Here is an 18,746-nt window from a genome sequence, read left to right on the forward strand (position 1 = left end):
AGGACGTCAGAGAAAAACTGTTCTTTAATGGGTTTTGCAAATAAAAAAATCTATATATATTTTATTTAAAAAATTCAAAGCCCAAAACGTACATTTTTCCTTTAATACAATTGCCAAAAACTGGTGATTTTGCCAAATTAGAATTCATTAATTTTCACCTTCTGGTCCTCTGCACAGCCCAACCACTTTAGATTGTAAGTCCTTATGAGTAGGGCCCCCACTTTGTACTGCGCTGCGTACGATATTGACACTATAAATTTACTGTTTAACACTACCACTTAATCAGATCTCTGATATACTATCAGTCTAAAGGTGAGTACACACGGTGAGATCCTTGCTATGCCCGATTTTCACTATGCGATTTCCCTTGAACTCACCCAGAGCCCAGATAGCACAGATAGGACAGATTTTGACTATCTGTGCTTGAGATTTTGTCTATGTACGATTTTGACTAAGTGCCAATTTTGGCTATACTTTGTACTAGATAGTACACTAGATAGTCAAGATTTACTTGCCTGCACAGTCTATCTACCCTTGCGATACCGACCCCACGGGAGTGCGCATCAAGATCGAATCGGTATCGCAAACTGCCTAACATCTTGAGCTATGTACTAACTTTCCTTAAGATTTTGACTATATAGTCAAAATCTTACAGATTTATCTCACCGTATGTATACACCTTAATGGTTCCCATACGTGACATCGCGGGGCATCGCACCGGCAGTTCAGGTGCGATGAAATCGCACCTGAACTGCCAAAGTGATTACCATGGGATCATGCAATAGATCGCATGGTAATCACGTGATCGACACGTCACTGCCGAGTGGGAGCGGCCTCTGGATATTAAGTGCAGCACATAATATCTTGAGGCACGACACTCGAGCGGCGTGCCCGCGCATCACGTCTCAAGGTACCTAAAATGTGCATACAATCCTTCAATTTCTCTCACAGATGAGGTCGAAATCGAAGGTTAGCACCAATTATCTCACAAGTGTATGGGCACCAAAACACTTCACGTTCCTTTGTTATGTGAATGAGCTAGAATTAATTAACCAGTATTCTTGCTGTAACCCAGTGGTGGTCTCACCTGGAAGGAGCTGAAAAAGAGGTTGAAGAAGACCTTCATGTAGCGTAGAATTCCTGACGTCTGCTCGTCTGTGGCGAAGATGAACACAACCTCATGGATGCCAAATAGTGGAATAAGTGTCAGCGTTGCTTTAGCCAGCCTGTGGGGGTAGAGAGACATACAGTCAGGGGCGCTTTAAGAGAGGAGGAGGCCCGGGTGCAGCCTCCTCCGTTCAGGCCCCCTCCTCTCTGACGGCAGCGCTGAGAGTCTGAGCACTAGAGTGCTCAGACTCTACTGCGCATGCGCAGATCTCCAGGAAAATGGCACGGTGGCCATTTTCCCTGAGATTTCTCTACTGCGTATGCGCAGAACACCGTGAAAATGGCCGCTGGGACATTTTCACAGAGTTTTAATACCGCCGTGGACATCGCCGCGGGACTCCGGAGAGGTGAGTATTTAGAAAATGGGTGCAGCGTGTGCGGTGGGGGCCCCCTCTGGACTCAGGGGCCGGTGTGCACCGCACACACTGCACCCATTATAGAAACGCCAGTACATACAGTATTGCTATGTGTTACATAAGCTGTGTCTCCCTACAGTGTAAACACTGGACCTAAAGAAGACACACAGAACTTCTGCAATGTAAAAAAAAGGGACAGGTTAACAGTCCTGGAGCAGTACTGTGCAGTCTCTGTGATAAGTATCTATGATCTTCTGTGTTGGGTCACATGTAAAAATCTATACAGGAACTATATATATATATATATATATATATATATAAAATATTGTAACAAGGTTAAGGGAACAGGTACCATCTCCCGGGATAGACGGTGGTGAACAGCAGCTGAGAGATCCCACAAGTCCAAGGTTTTTGGTGCAACTGGCCTCAGACAGTTTTATTAAGCAGAAAAAAAAAACAGCCAAACATCAAAATAACCCCCTTGCCTGTCCGGCACTAACTAAACAGAAAACATTCCTGGATATCCACTAAAAAAGACATTTGAAAGTTTCGGCAGGTAATTATAGCTCACTGGTATCCAGATGATAGATAGACAGTGTCTAGTTAGACAGTCAATAGATAGACATCATATGTTAGACAGACATTAAGTCGATGGGGTCAAAAGGTCGACAAAAAAATGTAGACAGGGTTTTTTCAATGTTTTTGGACTTTTTCAGATCTTCTCTATCCATGTTGGCATAAAGTTGGTTATAAGCCTTGTGGGGAGCCCAAAGCGTGGCGAGCAGACGACTTTCTACAATTGGGGGTACCAGATAACAAAACTATCCACATAAATCCCAAAAATGCAAAAAAATGGTGTCTACCTTTTATTTTTTTTATTTATTTTTTTTAAGTCATTTTAATACTTTTTTTTTATTGAGTAAATGATAACAATACGAATAACAGAAAGATGGACCGTGCAATAATAGCACGCAACAATAACGATCAGATATAGAGATCCAGGTACAGACATTAACTACTAGCAAAATTGAGTATCATTCATACAGGAAAGGAGTTTAACATAAGAATAATGTACAGGTGAAACTAGGAAAATTAGAATATCGTGCAAAAGTTCATTTATTTTCGTAATTCAACAGAAAAGGTGAAACTACTTGTGACAGGACGGTACCGTACGAAAGCACTCGCCGCTTTCGCGTCCCGTCGACTGCGCACAGATTGGAAGGTCAAGCCGCACGAGGCCTGACCACATAGGGGATTCCCGCTTACCGTCAGTAACCGCCTGTTACTGACTCCACCCACTGCGCTGTGGGCGGGTTCTCGCTGCCACCACCAGACTCCTAACCTGCCGTGGCGTTTGGAACCACGGTTCTGCTCTGTATGTGCCGACGCACTGCTTTACCACAGCTGTGTGGTGCTGACGAATCCCCACTAGCCACTTGCTAGGCCTCTACCGGTAGCTGGCGGAAGGCGGAGCTTGGAGACGCTAGGTGCTTCCCTGGACAGCCGGAGGACGGGGCTAGGTTTGGCCTAACCCTGTTGGTCACAAGATGAAGCAGTCTTCTTGAGGCAAAGATGTTTATTGCTCAATGATAACCTTTAAAAAGGCTCCTCCCTATTGCTAGGGGCAACAGCATACAATCAAGATGTTTCAGCAGAATAAGATGTTACAACTACTACTCTGGAGGCACGCAGGTCTCCTTTTTATGTCAGTTTTCCACACAGTATCACAGGGGGGTAAGCCCTCCCTGTCTTCTCCAACCAATCAGGTTATTTTACAAAATACCAATAAATTACATTTTACAAGGATATAAGTGCAATAAAACAATATCCTCCTTCCTGTCACCCAGACAAAGTTTGGTATCAGATTAACATTCACTATTGATAAATTTATCACATATCTTCAAAATACAAATGTGTCTGGTCATTCCCATCTGCAGGCAATCCCAGTGTTTAAGATTACAACAGGAATGGCTACAATACAAACAAACAGTCTTCCTTCCTTTATCTTCCATTCAGGGATCGTATATCAAATCCAAGCCCATAAACCCAATGATTAGCATCTCTCTCTAAGGAACTTACACATCAAAAGGTATTGTCCTTCACACCTCTCTGATAGAACAGGGCCATTAGCATGCCACTTCCTATTTCCAGAGGATAAGAGATGCGTATTCAGACATCTATAGTAACTGCATTTTTCCTTTAAATATACACCAAGCCTGTCTTGAATATAAAATAGATACAGTTAAACATGCATTCCTGCGATAGTGCACAGAGCACTACATATGACATGTTAAAAGTAAAACACATGATTCAACAAACTTTTAAACAGTCCGCAACATGGCGCTGGGCACGAGGGTTAACCCCTTCAGTGCCGCAGACGCCATTACACGTGTGGCTGGCTAGTCTCTCCGGCCACATTCCTTCCCCCCCATTCAAGCGGGTCAACCAGGGACCCATGTCCCAACGATTTGGGTCCTGGTCCCGCAGTCCCTTGTGTTGAAGGGGACGCTACCTAGGGTGTGTAGGCTCCGGCCTAGACAGTTCATCCATAGTGCAGTGGGCCTCTCTTCGTGGGTGCACAATGTTCAAATAGTCCACCTGAAGTCCAAGTTCAAGGCTCCACCACAAAAGTCTGTCCAATTTCCCCAAGGTAGGTTTCAGCCACCTAACAGGTAGGTGGTAAGTCACCACGGTGGGGGGCTGGTTACAAACAAGTGCCACCCAAGGTGTCCCAATTGTGGCATACCCCACCTCCCACCATAGCAGTTTCCTGCTCAAACAGGCCACAGGGTGCTCCTGCCCATATGGCTCTTTCCGTCTCGGTACTGCTCCCAGTCCGTGCAGTGGCGCAATAGTTCGTAACACACAGTCCTGGTCAAGAATATGCGACATCAGCACTGGAGCGGGTACCCGAGTCTTCTTCAATGACTGGAATGCCAACTCGCAAGCGGGTGCAAAGTCCACTGACTTGGGAATGCCCTTCCTAGCCATCTCTGTCAAGGGGTTCACTACAGGACTAAAGTCAATGACAACATGTCCGTAGGGCCTTACAGGTTCTAAGGTCAGTACCTGTCTGGGTGATGTGGGTCGGGGACAGCCTCTGGTTGCCTCCACCCCCTCTGGGTTGGGCCTACCCCTGTCTCCTCCCACATGGTGCCCCAGGCACTGCACCTCCGTCATACCTATCTGGCAACTGTCTGCCTTAACTGTCAGACCTGCCCTCCAATCCTCCACTGTCGACCTATGACTCGGGAAACCTACCCTGTCACCTAGGCCTACTCCTTCCTCCTCGTCCGCTACCTGTGCCACAGTGATGGCGGCCAGACCACCAGCCTCTGGATCCTGTGTGGCATCCACTACAGGGAGGCTGCGTGTCTTCCCCGATCTACTGTGCACAGGCAGGGGACCTGCTATGTCCACAGCAACTTGCTGCAAGGGTTCTCCTATGGGCAGAGGCCCAGAGACAACACAACCGCTGGAGTGCCCCGGCTGCCAACGCATGGCACCAGCCTTACATTTGGTCTGGGCGTCATCCGACATTCCAGACCAGGGTAAGCTCTGTGTCAGGCACTTCAGGGTACGGTCTGTCTCCGGGTTGCTGTCCAAAGGGGTTTCGCTGGCAACCGACACCGGTTGCGCAGGAACGTTCCCTGAGGGGACCAGTTGGACACATTCCCTATCTGGTCTATCCCCTCCCACTTTCCTGGCTACCCTGTACCTTAACCCTTCCCGCCAGGTCAAACTTCCTGCCCCAACCCTGTCAAGGCCGCTGCCAGAGTGGCGCCTCATGCCTTTTGGGGATGGGTCAGAGAGTTGAGCCTCCCTAAACTCCTGCCTGTGGCCCTCAATCTCTCCTAAATTGGGACACTCTACAGGGGGATCCAGGTGGGGACTACTAGGGTCAGTCTGGTAGGGGTCAGTCATGGAAAAGTCAGTGTGGTTTCTCATACTCACCGCCGGAGTTGGCAAACCACTTGGGTCAGGAGCATCATTGGGCACCCCCACAGGATCACACGAGCTGGAACCGACATCCTCTGCGTAGCTAGGGGACGTAGGCATACCAGAGGCAAAAGGCATGCGGGGTCGATGTACTGATCTAGCCGCTGTAATCTTTTCCTCTGGGCTGGTTGATGCTGTGGTTGGCTGTGCTGGCAGTTGTCTAGCAGCTGTAGTCTTTTCCTCTGGGCTGGGCTGTGCTGGAGTAGCTGATGTCAACGGTGGTTTTGGAACTTGACTCCGGGGAATGGCGCCAACAAACGTAGTGACGATCCCACCACCCAGATCATTTCCTAGAACCACATCAGTTGGGAGACCATCCATGACGGCAACTTCTCGCAACTCTGGTCCAGCTCCCCAGTCCAGGTAGACTCTTGCCATGGGAACCGCTTTTTCTGTTCCTTCTGCCAGGGTGACCGTGGCAGTGCGACCCTGCAATACTGCAGCAGGATCTATAAGGTGGGGGCTCACCACAGTGATTGAGGCCCCAGAGTCTCTTAGGCCTTCTCCCTGCAGGGGTCCCACGTGGACTGACTGCAGGTGCCTCCACATGTTGTGTAGGGGCTGTTTGGCCATGCAGGTAACTCTCTCCGCAGAGTGCACCTGTCTCTTGCCACACTCCATCGGACTGACTGGAGGGGGAACAGTCTCTGTAGGCTCATCTCCTCTCGTCAAACAAGCGATCCGGGCTCCAGCACTCGGATTTGGGGCACGAGTCTGGGGTGCTTGGGATGCAGGACAGTTCATCCTCAGATGTCCGATTTTCCCACAGCCGTAGCACTTCTTCTCCAGTCGTGGCACCGATGATCTCTGATCAGTTGCAGGGACGCTGCGGTGCGGTTGCTGGCCAAGAGCACCCGGGTTGGAAGATGCTTGTCTTTGGGGGTGATGAGCTGAAGAGGGGGGTCCCCTTGGTGGTACAGTCTGTTGGAGCTGGCTGCTGGCGGGGCGCTTCTGCCCCCGTGGCCGAATTGCCACATATTTGTCGGCTAATTGGGCAGCCATTTTTAAGCTGGGTGGCTCCCGATCTAGCACCCACTCCTTCACTTCTTGGGCGCACCTGCGGTAGAACTGCTCCCTGCAGATCAGGTCGATCAGTGCGTCCCATGTAGTGGCTTCCGAATCCTTCACCCACTTCACCACGTACTGCCGCAGCTGGGTGGCGAATTGCTCATGGGTGCTGCTAGGATTCTTAGGCAAGTCTCTGAATTTCTTCCTGTAAGACTCGGGAGTGATGAAGAATCGCTGGAGGAGGGCCTTCGCGACTTCGTCGTAGTTCCCACAGTCCTCCGTCGCCACTCCTCGATAGGCCTCCAAAGCCTCTCCATGCAGAGTGGGCACAAGGTGTCTCACCCACTCCGACTTGGGTAGATCGTGTAGTTTGCAAGTCCTTTCAAAAACTTGTAAATGTCCATCAATGTCCCCATCACTGTCTGCAAACTTGGCAAACTGAATGCGTCCCGATCTGTGTACAACAGCTGACAACGGCTCCCGGGGTACCACGGCCTGTGGTGCCCGCTCATCACGCCACATCTGGATGATGATCAAGCGCTCTTGCTCCGTTGCCCTTTCCCCCAATTCCGCTAGCCGATCTGCTAGGCTATCCGTACTGCCCCCGCTGGGACGTTGGGATCCTGGCCCTGCTAGGGATTGCTGGGAAACATTGCTGCTGTGAGAGAGGGCGGGGCTTGTGGTTCTCACCGGTTCCTTACGAAGGTCCACTGGTGGGCCGTCCTCTGCGATGCTGACGTCGTCAGTGCTTTTCACCTCCGCCCGATGAGACTCCTCCCAGCTCCTGAGCGCCGCCTGCATGACGCTCCTGGACGCATTGGAAGGGATATCCACACCCTTCCCCTGGCATACGATCTCCAGATCCTCCTTGGACATTCCGCTGAATTCCGCCATCTTGTGCGTTCTCCTGCGCTGCAGTTACTCCTCTCCTGAGTAACTCGGCTTCTCCAATCAGGTGATGAAAAGCCGCCTGGGATTATCCCACCACTATGCCACCAATTTCTGTGACAGGACGGTACCATACGAAAGCACTCGCCGCTTTCGCGTCCCGTCGACTGCGCACAGATTGGAAGGTCAAGCCGCACGAGGCCTGACCACATAGGGGATTCCCGCTTACCGTCAGTAACCGCCTGTTACTGACTCCACCCACTGCACTGTGGGCGGGTTCTCGCTGCCACCACCAGACTCCTAACCTGCCGTGGCGTTTGGAACCACGGTTCTGCTCTGTATGTGCTGACGCACTGCTTTACCACAGCTGTGTGGTGCTGACGAATCCCCACTAGCCACTTGCTAGGCCTCTACCGGTAGCTGGTGGAAGGCGGAGCTTGGAGACGCTAGGTGCTTCCCTGGACAGCCGGAGGACGGGGCTAGGTTTGGCCTAACCCTGTTGGTCACAAGATGAAGCAGTCTTCTTGAGGCAAAGATGTTTATTGCTCAATGATAACCTTTAAAAAGGCTCCTCCCTATTGCTAGGGGCAACAGCATACAATCAAGATGTTTCAGCAGAATAAGATGTTACAACTACTACTCTGGAGGCACGCAGGTCTCCTTTTTATGTCAGTTTTCCACACAGTATCACAGGGGGGTAAGCCCTCCCTGTCTTCTCCAACCAATCAGGTTATTTTACAAAATACCAATAAATTACATTTTACAAGGATATAAGTGCAATAAAACAATATCCTCCTTCCTGTCACCCAGACAACGTTTGGTATCAGATTAACATTCACTATTGATAAATTTATCACATATCTTCAAAATACAAATGTGTCTGGTCATTCCCATCTGCAGGCAATCCCAGTGTTTAAGATTACAACAGGAATGGCTACAATACAAACAAACAGTCTTCCTTCCTTTATCTTCCATTCAGGGATCGTATATCAAATCCAAGCCCATAAACCCAATGATTAGCATCTCTCTCTAAGGAACTTACACATCAAAAGGTATTGTCCTTCACACCTCTCTGATAGAACAGGGCCATTAGCATGCCACTTCCTATTTCCAGAGGATAAGAGATGCGTATTCAGACATCTATAGTAACTGCATTTTTCCTTTAAATATACACCAAGCCTGTCTTGAATATAAAATAGATACAGTTAAACATGCATTCCTGCAATAGTGCACAGAGCACTACATATGACATGTTAAAAGTAAAACACATGATTCAACAAACTTTTAAACAGTCCGCAACATGGCGCTGGGCACGAGGGTTAACCCCTTCAGTGCCGCAGACGCCATTACACGTGTGGCTGGCTAGTCTCTCCGGCCACACTACTATATTATATAGACTTTGATGATTGTGGTTTACAGCTTAAGAAAACTCCAAATCCAAAATCTCAGAAAATTAGAATATTACATCAAATCAATAAAAAATTATTTTAAATACAGAAATGTCGGCCCTCTGAAAAGTATAATCATGCATATGTACTCAGTACTTGGTTTGGGCCCCTTTTGCATGAATTACTGCCTCAATGCGGCATGGCATGGATTCTATCAGCCTGTGGCACTGCTGAGGTGTTTTGGAAGACCAGGATGCTTCAATAGCGGCCTTCAGCTCTTCTGCATTGTTCAGTCTCATGTCTCTCATCTTTCTCTTGGCAATGCACCATAGAATCTCTTTTTTCTTTAGCCCAGGTAAGATGCTTCTGACGTTGTTTGTTGTTCAGGAGCGGCTTGACAAGAGGAATACAACATTTGAAGCCCATGTCCAGGATCCGTCTGTGTGTGGTGGCTCTTGATGCACTAACTCCAGCCTCAGTCCACTCCTTATGAAGCTCTCCCACACTTTTGAATGGCCTTTTCCTGCACAAGAAAAAAAAAAAGAACTAGCCTGTTGCTCATTGGTCCAAAGTCCTCTTTTCTGATGAACAAATTTTGCATCTCATTTGGAAACCAAGGTCCCAGAGTATGGAGGAAGAATGGAGAGGCACACAATCCAAGATGCTTGAAGTCCAGTGTGAAGTTTCCAGTCTGTGTTGATTTGGGGAGCCATGTCATCTGCTGGTGTTGGTCCACTGTGCTTTATTAAGTCTAGAGACAACGCAGCCATCTACCAGGACATTTTAGAGCACTTCATTCTTCCTTCAGCAGACAAGCTTTATGGAGATGCTGACTTCATTTTCCAGCAGGACTTGGCACCTGCTCACACTGCCAAAAGTACCAAAACCTGGTTCAGTGACTGTGGGATTACTGTGCTGGATTGGCCAGCAAACTCACCTGACCTGAACCCCATAGAGAATCTATGGGGCATTGCCAAGAGAAAGATGAGGGACATGAGACCGAACAATGCAGAAGAGCTGAATGCCGCTATTGAAGCATCCTGGTCTTCAATAACACCTCAGCAGTGCCACAGGCTGATAGAATCCATGCCACGCCTCATTGAGGCAGTAATTCATGCAAAAGGGGCCCAAACCAAGTACTGAGTACATATGCATGAATATACTTTTCAGAGGGACGACATTTCTGTATTTAAAATCCTTTTTTTATTGATTTGATGTAATATTCTAATTTTCTGAGATTTTGGATTTGGGGTTATCTTAAGATGTAAGCCACAATCATCAAAATTCTAACAAATAAAGGCTTGAAATATCTCACTTTGCATGTAATGAGTCTATATATTATATTAGTTTCACCTTTTAAGTTGAATTACTGAAATAAATGAACTTTTGCACAATATTCTACTTTTCTGAGTTTTACCTGTATCAATTTTCAGTATTAACAAAACGTAATAGAGAATAAATGGAGCAGAAATGGAAGGTCTAACTCTGAAATCAGGAGATGCTCTGTAAAAATAGGATAAAGCAAAAGAGAAGGGGATGGGAAAAAGCAAAAAAAAAGGGGAACCCATCAGCAAATCGGGAGCACCAGGTATAGAAATTTGGTAAATTGATGTTAAAGTTAATAGAGGTTATATGAGACCCGGTAGAGCAACATTATGGTGGGAGTACCACGGGAGCCAAACAGAATGAAATGTATTTACTGCATTGTTTTGGAGGCGGGTAATATACTCCATTTTGGCTGTAAATCAAATTCTATTCAGTAGCTCTTGGCGGCTTGGAGCAATGGAATTTTTCCAGTTATGAGCTATCTGGTATTTAGCTGCACAGGATATATGGAGAATCAATTTGTTGGAGTCTATAGAGATATGATCTACAGGGGCACAGAGGAGTAAATCAGCTGGAGTGAGAGGTGTGGTAATGGTAACTAGTTGTATGATTAAGGAGCATACTGATTTCCAAAACCGGGAGATTATAGGGCACGTCCACCAAATCTGGTAAAATGTTCCTTGCAAACCACACTCTCTCCAGCATAAATTAGAAGAGTTGAGGTAGATACGATGAAGTCGTTCTGGCACCAAATACCATCTTGTGTATACCCTATAAGAGTTTTCTTGGACGGCTACACTAATAGAACAGTTTGAAATTGCAATACGAATCGAATCCCAGACTTCTTCCTCGTAATGTTGTCCCAGATCCAAGTTCCCAATCTTGTTCGGGTTTCTCTAGAAGGGGAGGGTTGTTTGTTAAGATGGAGTTATACAGTTGTGAAATAGCCCCTCTATCTGTAGGTCTGTATATGCAAAATCTTTCTATTGAAGTAGGAATCGAGGGTGGGCATGTAGGACAAAGTGTGGTAGCGAAGTGACAAATTTGTATGTGTTGATAGTGTAAAGAATTAGGAATACCATGGTTTTCTTGTAGGTCTGCAAATGATTTAGGAGAACTGAAATGTGGAGAACTCTGGTCACTCCCACAGAAGTCCGGGATTGAGCCATTGTGGAGAAGAGACTTGGAGGAAAGGCAGGGTTATTCCAGAGGGGGGGTAAGAGGGGAGGAAGATGAGGAAAGTGAGTTTTTTATTAAGATTATCCCATATACGGAGAGTAATGTCTATCGAGGGAGCAGGAGAAGTAAACTGAGGATGGTGCCTGCGTGGTAACCACGGAAGATAAGAGATTGGTGATATACCTACTAAGTGACTTTCCAGGTCAACCCATCTTTTGTGTGTCTACCTTTTTTATGTTGACCACTTTCAGGTCGACCTTTTGACCCTGTCGACCTTTTGACTGTCTAACCAGACACTGCCTATCTATTATACCACACCCAGCGCACTTGTGCCAAGTAGTAGGTTTCTCTCCCAGAGACTCTGCTGTCTTTTTCCCCAGGCAGTGAGAGAGAGAATGAGCAGGTTGACAGCCTTGTAATAGGTTAATGCAGCTGCAATCACAAATTATGTGTTCTCAAAGACAATAGGAAAAAGAGAAAGGGATAGAGGGGCAGATGTATTAAGCCTTGGAGAGTGATAAAGTGGAGAGAGATAAACTACCAGCCAATATTTTTTTTCAAAAACAGCCCGTAACTTGTCAGTTATTGACTGATACATAATCTCCACTTTATCACTCTCCAAGGCTTAGTACATCACCCCCAGAGTGGATCTTTGCACAAGTCAAACGATGTTACATGTATTCGACCAATACGGTATAACCCCTTAATACTGTACCAAAGTTATACTCAAAGTGGGTGCAGCCTGCTGACAACTATGAAAATCTAATATACCAGAAAAAAGTAAAATGTTTTATATTTGATGCACTAATAATAAAATGAAGACTTTATTATAAGTTATAAAAATGTCAGATTTAAACCAGTGAAATATTAAAAGCACAGCTAAGTCTGAAAGAAGGGAAAATAAAGTGTTTTAAAAACTTGTTTGTCCCATTGTGTTACTTATATTAATACATATTATAATCTACAGTACATTTAAATTGCTGTTAAATGATTATGCAATTTCAATCATATTGTACTCCATATAAATCTTTTATGTCTAATAATAATAATATGTCTAATTAGCCTGCTGTAAGGCTAAAGGCCCTTTACTGGGCCTTATGGATGGAGTCTGCCCTCACTCTCCATCCATAACCCGGGGAACCCTTATCCGGCTTTTACCAAAGCCCATAACCTCTTAGCAATACAACTCAAACACTTTCCTGGGGTTTTAAAATGTATATGTCAGGTACTGTACCTGGACAAATTGACCTGCCTTAAAACACTTTTCCTTTGCCATATATCATAGGTGAAGATGACCTAAAACAGAGAACCAGTGCTCATTTTCTCACCATTTATCTTTTATTTGTAGTACTTTTTTTCAGTTGTGTTGCCATACGACTATGAACAGCCCAGTTATTAAAGATAAAGCACTCGCTGTTATACACACTGGTAGATGAAGCAGAGTTTGAGTGGAGCAGGGTATCAAACAGGTCACCAGCCAGTGAATGTATGTACAGTAGGTAGCAGGTAGCAGTGTAGGAATTCTGGAAAATGTTGTGGATCACTATTAATTGCAGTTCTCTCTGCAGCTAAGTGGAAGACTACTGTCCCCCACTATGGCACTCCAACACAGTCTCAAGATGGCTCCGCGCATGCTCAGTAGTAGCCCTGGCGGCCATATTGATACTGGGAATGATACAAATATATCATCAATGCTGACCTTCGGGATGCGGTCAAGATGCCGCCGGCCGGAATCCCGGCGGTCGAAATACCAACACCGGAATCCCGACCGCCACAATCCCGACATATTCTCCCTCCGTGGGTGTCCACGACACCCATAGAGGGAGAATATAATAGTGTGACGAGCGAAGCGAGCCCGCAAGGGGCTACGTTCCGCTCGCCAACCCTGTCGGGATTGTGTGGTCGGGATTCCGGCGTAGGTATTTCGACCGCCGGGATTCCGGCCGGCGGCATTTAGTACTGATCCCTGACCTTCTGGTGTCAGCATTCTGACTGGTGACACCGTGACTGCATACCATATGCAGACCAAGGGACTGAATACACAAGTGTTAAGACACAAGCCATCTTGCTCCAGACCAAAGTACCATACAGCACTGAGTATAATGGTATAGCTGAGCGAAGGAACAGTACTCTTTGTAGAAGTGGATGAAGTCTGCTCTTTACAACTGATATGCCGATAACACATTGGGGTAAAGCAATAACGGACTATTATAGAATTGCATATTAGTTGTGACCACTGCTCAGATTATTACCTGCCCAGGTTAGAGCAGTCTACCAATGCCTACAACAACATACACACATGCGGTTTAGGAGGACTATAGTATTTAAAGGGTATCTGAGGGAAAAAATTTAAAATAATTCCAAGAAGGTATTTATGCTGTCTGTACTAGAAGACATGATGAAAGATAGATGCCCATGGGACACAGCCTGCTTTGGCAGGACCTGTCAAATAGAAATAGCACCATTATCACAAATAGAGTAATAATGGCACAATTATCTCATGACAGACAAGTAATCAGCATTGCACCTGTTTCCCTGATTAAATGAGCCTGAGGAATGCTGATCTTGGCTGTGATAATTTATTACATGCCATCCAGTATATATATATATATTTATATATATATATATATATATATACTGGATGTGAAATACACTTTGTTTGTTTGTTACAAATACTCTGAGTGCCGCTGCTGCTTGGAAAAAGACCATATTATATATATATATTTCTCTGACGTCCTAGTGGATGCTGGGGACTCCGTAAGGACCATGGGGAATAGACGGGCTCCGCAGGAGACTGGGCACTCTAAAGAAAGATTTAGGACTACCTGGTGTGCACTGGCTCCTCCCCCTATGACCCTCCTCCAAGCCTCAGTTAGATTTCTGTGCCCGGCTGAGCTGGATGCACACTAGGGGCTCTCCTGAGCTCCTAGGAAGAAAGTATATGTTAGGTTTTTTATTTTCAGTGAGACCTGCTGGCAACAGGCTCACTGCACCGATGGACTAAGGGGAGAAGTAGCGAACCTACCTAAGTGGTGGTAGCTTGGGCTTCTTAGGCTACTGGACACCATTAGCTCCAGAGGGATCGCACACAGGACCCGACCTCGTCGTCCGTTCCCAGAGCCACGCCGCCGTCCCCCTTACAGAGCCAGAAGCAAGAAGGTCCGGAAAATCGGCGGCTGAAGACTTCTGTCTTCTCCAAGGTAGCGCACAGCACTGCAGCTGTGCGCCATTGCCCCTCATGCACACCACACACTGCGGTCACTGATGGGTGCAGGGCGCTGGGGGGGGGGGCCCTGAGCAGCAATATTAACACCTTGGCTGGCGAACTGACACCATATATAGCCCCAGGGGCTATATAGGTGTTTATTAACCCCTGCCAGAACTTTTACAATAGCGGGAGAAAGCCCGCCGAAAAAGGGGGGAGCCATCTCCCTCAGCACACTGGCGCCATTTTCCCTCACAGCTCCGCTGGAAGGATCGCTCCCTGGCTCTCCCCTGCAGTCCTGCACTACAGAAAAGGGTAAAAAAAGAGAGGGGGGGGGGCACAAATTAGGCGCAGTATAAATATATTATGCAGCTATAAGGGGAAAACACGTTTTATAGGTGATATCCCTGTGATATATAGCGCTCTGGTGTGTGCTGGCATACTCTCCCTCTGTCTCCCCAAAGGGCTTTGTGGGGTCCTGTCCTCTGTAAGAGCATTCCCTGTGTGCCTGCTGTGTGTCGGTACTGCTGTGTCGACATGTATGAGAAAATGATGTGGAGGCGGAGCAAATGCCTGTGAATGTGATGTCACCCCCTGCGGGGTCGACACCTGTGTGGTTGGACTTATGGAAGGAATTGCGTGAAAGTGTCAACTCCTTACACAAAAGGTTTGACGACATAGGACAGCTGGCTACACAGCTTGTGCCTGTTCCAGCGTCTCAAATGTCATCAGGGGCTTTAAAACGCCCGCTACCTCAGGTGACAGATACAGACGTCGACACGGATACCGACTCCAGTGTCGACGACGATGAGGCTAGTGTACCCTCCAATAGGTCCACCCGTTACATGATTGAGGCAATGAAAAATGTTTTACACATTTCTGATAATACCCCAGGTACCACAAAAAAGGGTATTATGTTTGGTGAGAAAAAACTACCTGTAGTTTTTCCTGCATCTGAGGAGTTAAATGAGGTGTGTGAGGAAGCGTGGACTTCCCCCGATAAGAAATTGATGATTTCAAAACGGTTATTGGCAGCGTACCCTTTCCCGCCAGAGGATAGGTCACGTTGGGAAACACCCCCTAGGGTAGATAAGGTGCTGACACGCTTATCAAAGAAGGTGGCACTACCGTCTCCGGATACGGCCACCCTGAAGGAACCTGCTGATAGGAAGCAGGAAGCTACCCTAAAAGCTATTTACACACACACGGGCATTATATTGCGACCAGCGATTGCATCAGCTTGGATGTGCAGTGCTGCTGCTGCGTGGTCAGATTCCCTGTCGGATAATATTGATACCATGGATAGGGACAATATTTTGCTGACGATTGAGCATATAAAAGATGCAGTCTTATACATGCGTGATGCACAGAGGGATATTTGCCGGCTGGCATCAAGAATAAGCGCTATGTCCATTGCCGCCAGAAGGGGGTTATGGACTCGGCAATGGTCTGGCGATGCCGACTCAAAACGGCACATGGAAGTTTTGCCCTATAAGGGGGTGGAACTGTTTGGGGATGGTCTTTCGGACCTCGTGTCCACAGCTACTGCTGGGAAATCGACCTTTTTGTCACAGGCTGCCCCACAGCAAAAGAAAGCACCGTATTATCAGGTACAGTCCTTTCGGCCCCAGAAAAGCAAGAGGGCTAGAGGCTCATCCTTTCTGCCGAGAGGCAAAGGTAGAGGAAAAAAGCTGCAACACACAGCTAGTTCCCAAGAGCAGAAGTCCTCCCCCGCGTCCGGTAAGTCCACAGCATGACGCTGGGGCTGCTCAGGCGGACCCGGGTACGGTGGGGGCCCGTCTCAGGAATTTCAGCGCTCAGTGGGATCTCTCACAAGTGGATCCCTGGGTCTTACAAGTAATATCTCAGGGGTACAGGCTGGAATTCGAGACGTCCCCCCCCCCCCGCCGTTTCCTAAAATCTGCCTTACCGGCAACTCCCTCTGCCAGGGAGGCGGTGTTGGTGGCTATTCAAAAACTGTATTCACAGCAAGTGATTGTCAAGGTACCCCTCCTTCAGCAAGGAAAGGGTTACTATTCCACAATGTTTGTGGTACCGAAACCGGACGGTTCGGTGAGACCCATCTTAAATCTAAAATCCTTGAACACTTATATCAAAAGGTTCAAGTTCAAGATGGAATCGCTCAGGGCGGTTATTGCGAGCCTGGACGAGGGGGATTACATGGTCTCCCTGGACATCAAGGATGCGTACCTACATGTCCCCATTTACCCTCCTCACCAGGAGTACCTCAGATTTGTGGTACAGGACTGTCACTATCAGTTCCAGACACTGCCGTTTGGGTTGTCCACGGCACCGAGGGTCTTTACCAAGGTAATGGCCGAAATGATGATACTCCTTCGCAAGAAGGGAGTTTTAATTATCCCGTACTTGGACGATCTCCTGATAAAGGCGAGGTCCAAGGAACAGTTGGTAGTGGGGGTAGCGCTTTCTCGGGAAGTGCTACAACAGCACGGCTGGATTCTCAATATTCCAAAGTCACAGCTGGTCCCGACGACACGTCTTCTGTTCCTGGGAATGATTCTGGACACAGACCAGAAAAGAGTGTTTCTTCCAGTGGAAAAAGCCGAGGAGTTGTCATCTCTAGTCAGAGACATCCTAAAACCGGGACAGGTGTCGGTACATCAATGCACAGGAGTCCTGGGAAAAATGGTAGCTTCGTACGAGGCAATTCCATTCGGAAGGTTCCACGCAAGGACTTTCCAGTGGGACCTGTTGGACAAATGGTCCGGGTCCCATCTCCAGATGCAACAGCGGATAACCCTGTCGGCAAGAACCAGGGTGTCGCTGCTGTGGTGGCTGCAGAGGGCTCATCTACTAGAGGGCCGCAGATTCGGAATACAGGACTGGGTCCTGGTGACCACGGATGCCAGCCTTCGGGGCTGGGGTGCAGTCACACAGGGAAGAAATTTCCAAGGACTGTGGTCAAATCAGGAGATTTCGCTTCACATAAATATTCTGGAGCTAAGGGCCATTTACAATGCCCTAAGCCGAGCAAGACCCCTGCTTCAGAACCGGCCGGTGCTGATCCAATCAGACAACATCACGGCGGTCGCCCATGTAAACAGACAGGGCGGCACAAGAAGCAGGAGGGCAATGGCAGAAGCCACAAGGATTCTCCGATGGGCAGAGAATCATGTGTTAGCACTGACAGCAGTATTCATTCCGGGAGTGGACAACTGGGAAGCAGACTTCCTCAGCAGGCACGACCTCCACCCGGGAGAATGGGGACTTCATCCAGAAGTCTTCCAGATGCTGGTAAACCGTTGGGAAAAACCACAGGTGGACATGATGACGTCCCGCCTCAACAAAAAGCTAAAAAAGATATTGCGCCAGGTCAAGGGACCCTCAGGCGATCGCTGTGGACGCTCTAGTGACACCGTGGGTGTACCAGTCGGTTTATGTGTTTCCTCCTCTGCCTCTCATACCCAAAGTACTGAGAATAATAAGAAGGCGAGGAGTGAGAACTATTCTCGTGGCTCCGGATTGGCCAAGAAGAGCTTGGTACCCGGAACTTCAAGAGATGCTTGCAGAGGACCCTTGGCCTCTGCCGCTCAGACAAGACCTGCTGCAGCAGGGACCCTGTCTGTTCCAAGACTTACCGCGGCTGCGTTTGACGGCATGGCGGTTGAACGCCAGATCCTAAAGGAAAAAGGCATTCCGGAGGAAGTCATCCCTACCCTGATCAAAGCCAGGAAGGATGTCACCGCAAAACATTATCACCGCATTTGGCGAAAATATGTTGCTTGGTGTGAGGCCAAGAAGGCCCCAACGGAGGAATTTCAACTGGGTCAATTCCTGCATTTCCTGCAAGCAGGTGTGACATTGGGCCTCAAATTGGGGTCCATTAAGGTCCAGATCTCGGCCCTGTCGATTTTCTTCCAGAAAGAACTGGCTTCACTGCCTGAAGTTCAGACTTTTGTCAAGGGAGTTCTGCATATTCAGCCTCCTTTTGTGCCCCCAGTGGCACCTTGGGATCTCAATGTGGTTTTGGAGTTCCTGAAATCACATTGGTTTGAGCCACTTAAGACTGTGGATTTAAAATATCTCACGTGGAAAGTGGTTATTTTGTTGGCTCTGGCTTCGGCCAGACGTGTGTCAGAATTGGCGGCTTTGTCCTGTAAAAGCCCCTATCTGATTTTCCATATGGATAGGGCAGAGTTGAGGACTCGTCCTCAGTTTCTCCCGAAGGTGGTATCAGCTTTTCACTTG

At 47.6% G+C, this 18,746-nt stretch overlaps 1 protein-coding gene across 1 annotated transcript in view; it reads right to left on the minus strand.

Annotated features, from left to right (window-relative positions):
- The window catches only part of LOC134945475 (glucagon receptor-like), a 221,346-nt gene that overhangs the window by 34,562 nt on the left and 168,038 nt on the right, over window positions 1–18,746 (minus strand). The window contains exon 12 of the mRNA XM_063934788.1: window positions 1,088–1,226. Within this exon, the coding sequence (XP_063790858.1) occupies window positions 1,088–1,226 (139 nt within the window). The remainder of the gene's footprint in view (window positions 1–1,087; window positions 1,227–18,746) is intronic.

The sequence above is a fragment of the Pseudophryne corroboree genome, chromosome 7, assembly GCF_028390025.1.
Source record: "Pseudophryne corroboree isolate aPseCor3 chromosome 7, aPseCor3.hap2, whole genome shotgun sequence".
In the NCBI taxonomy this organism is placed as follows: Eukaryota; Metazoa; Chordata; class Amphibia; order Anura; family Myobatrachidae; genus Pseudophryne; species Pseudophryne corroboree.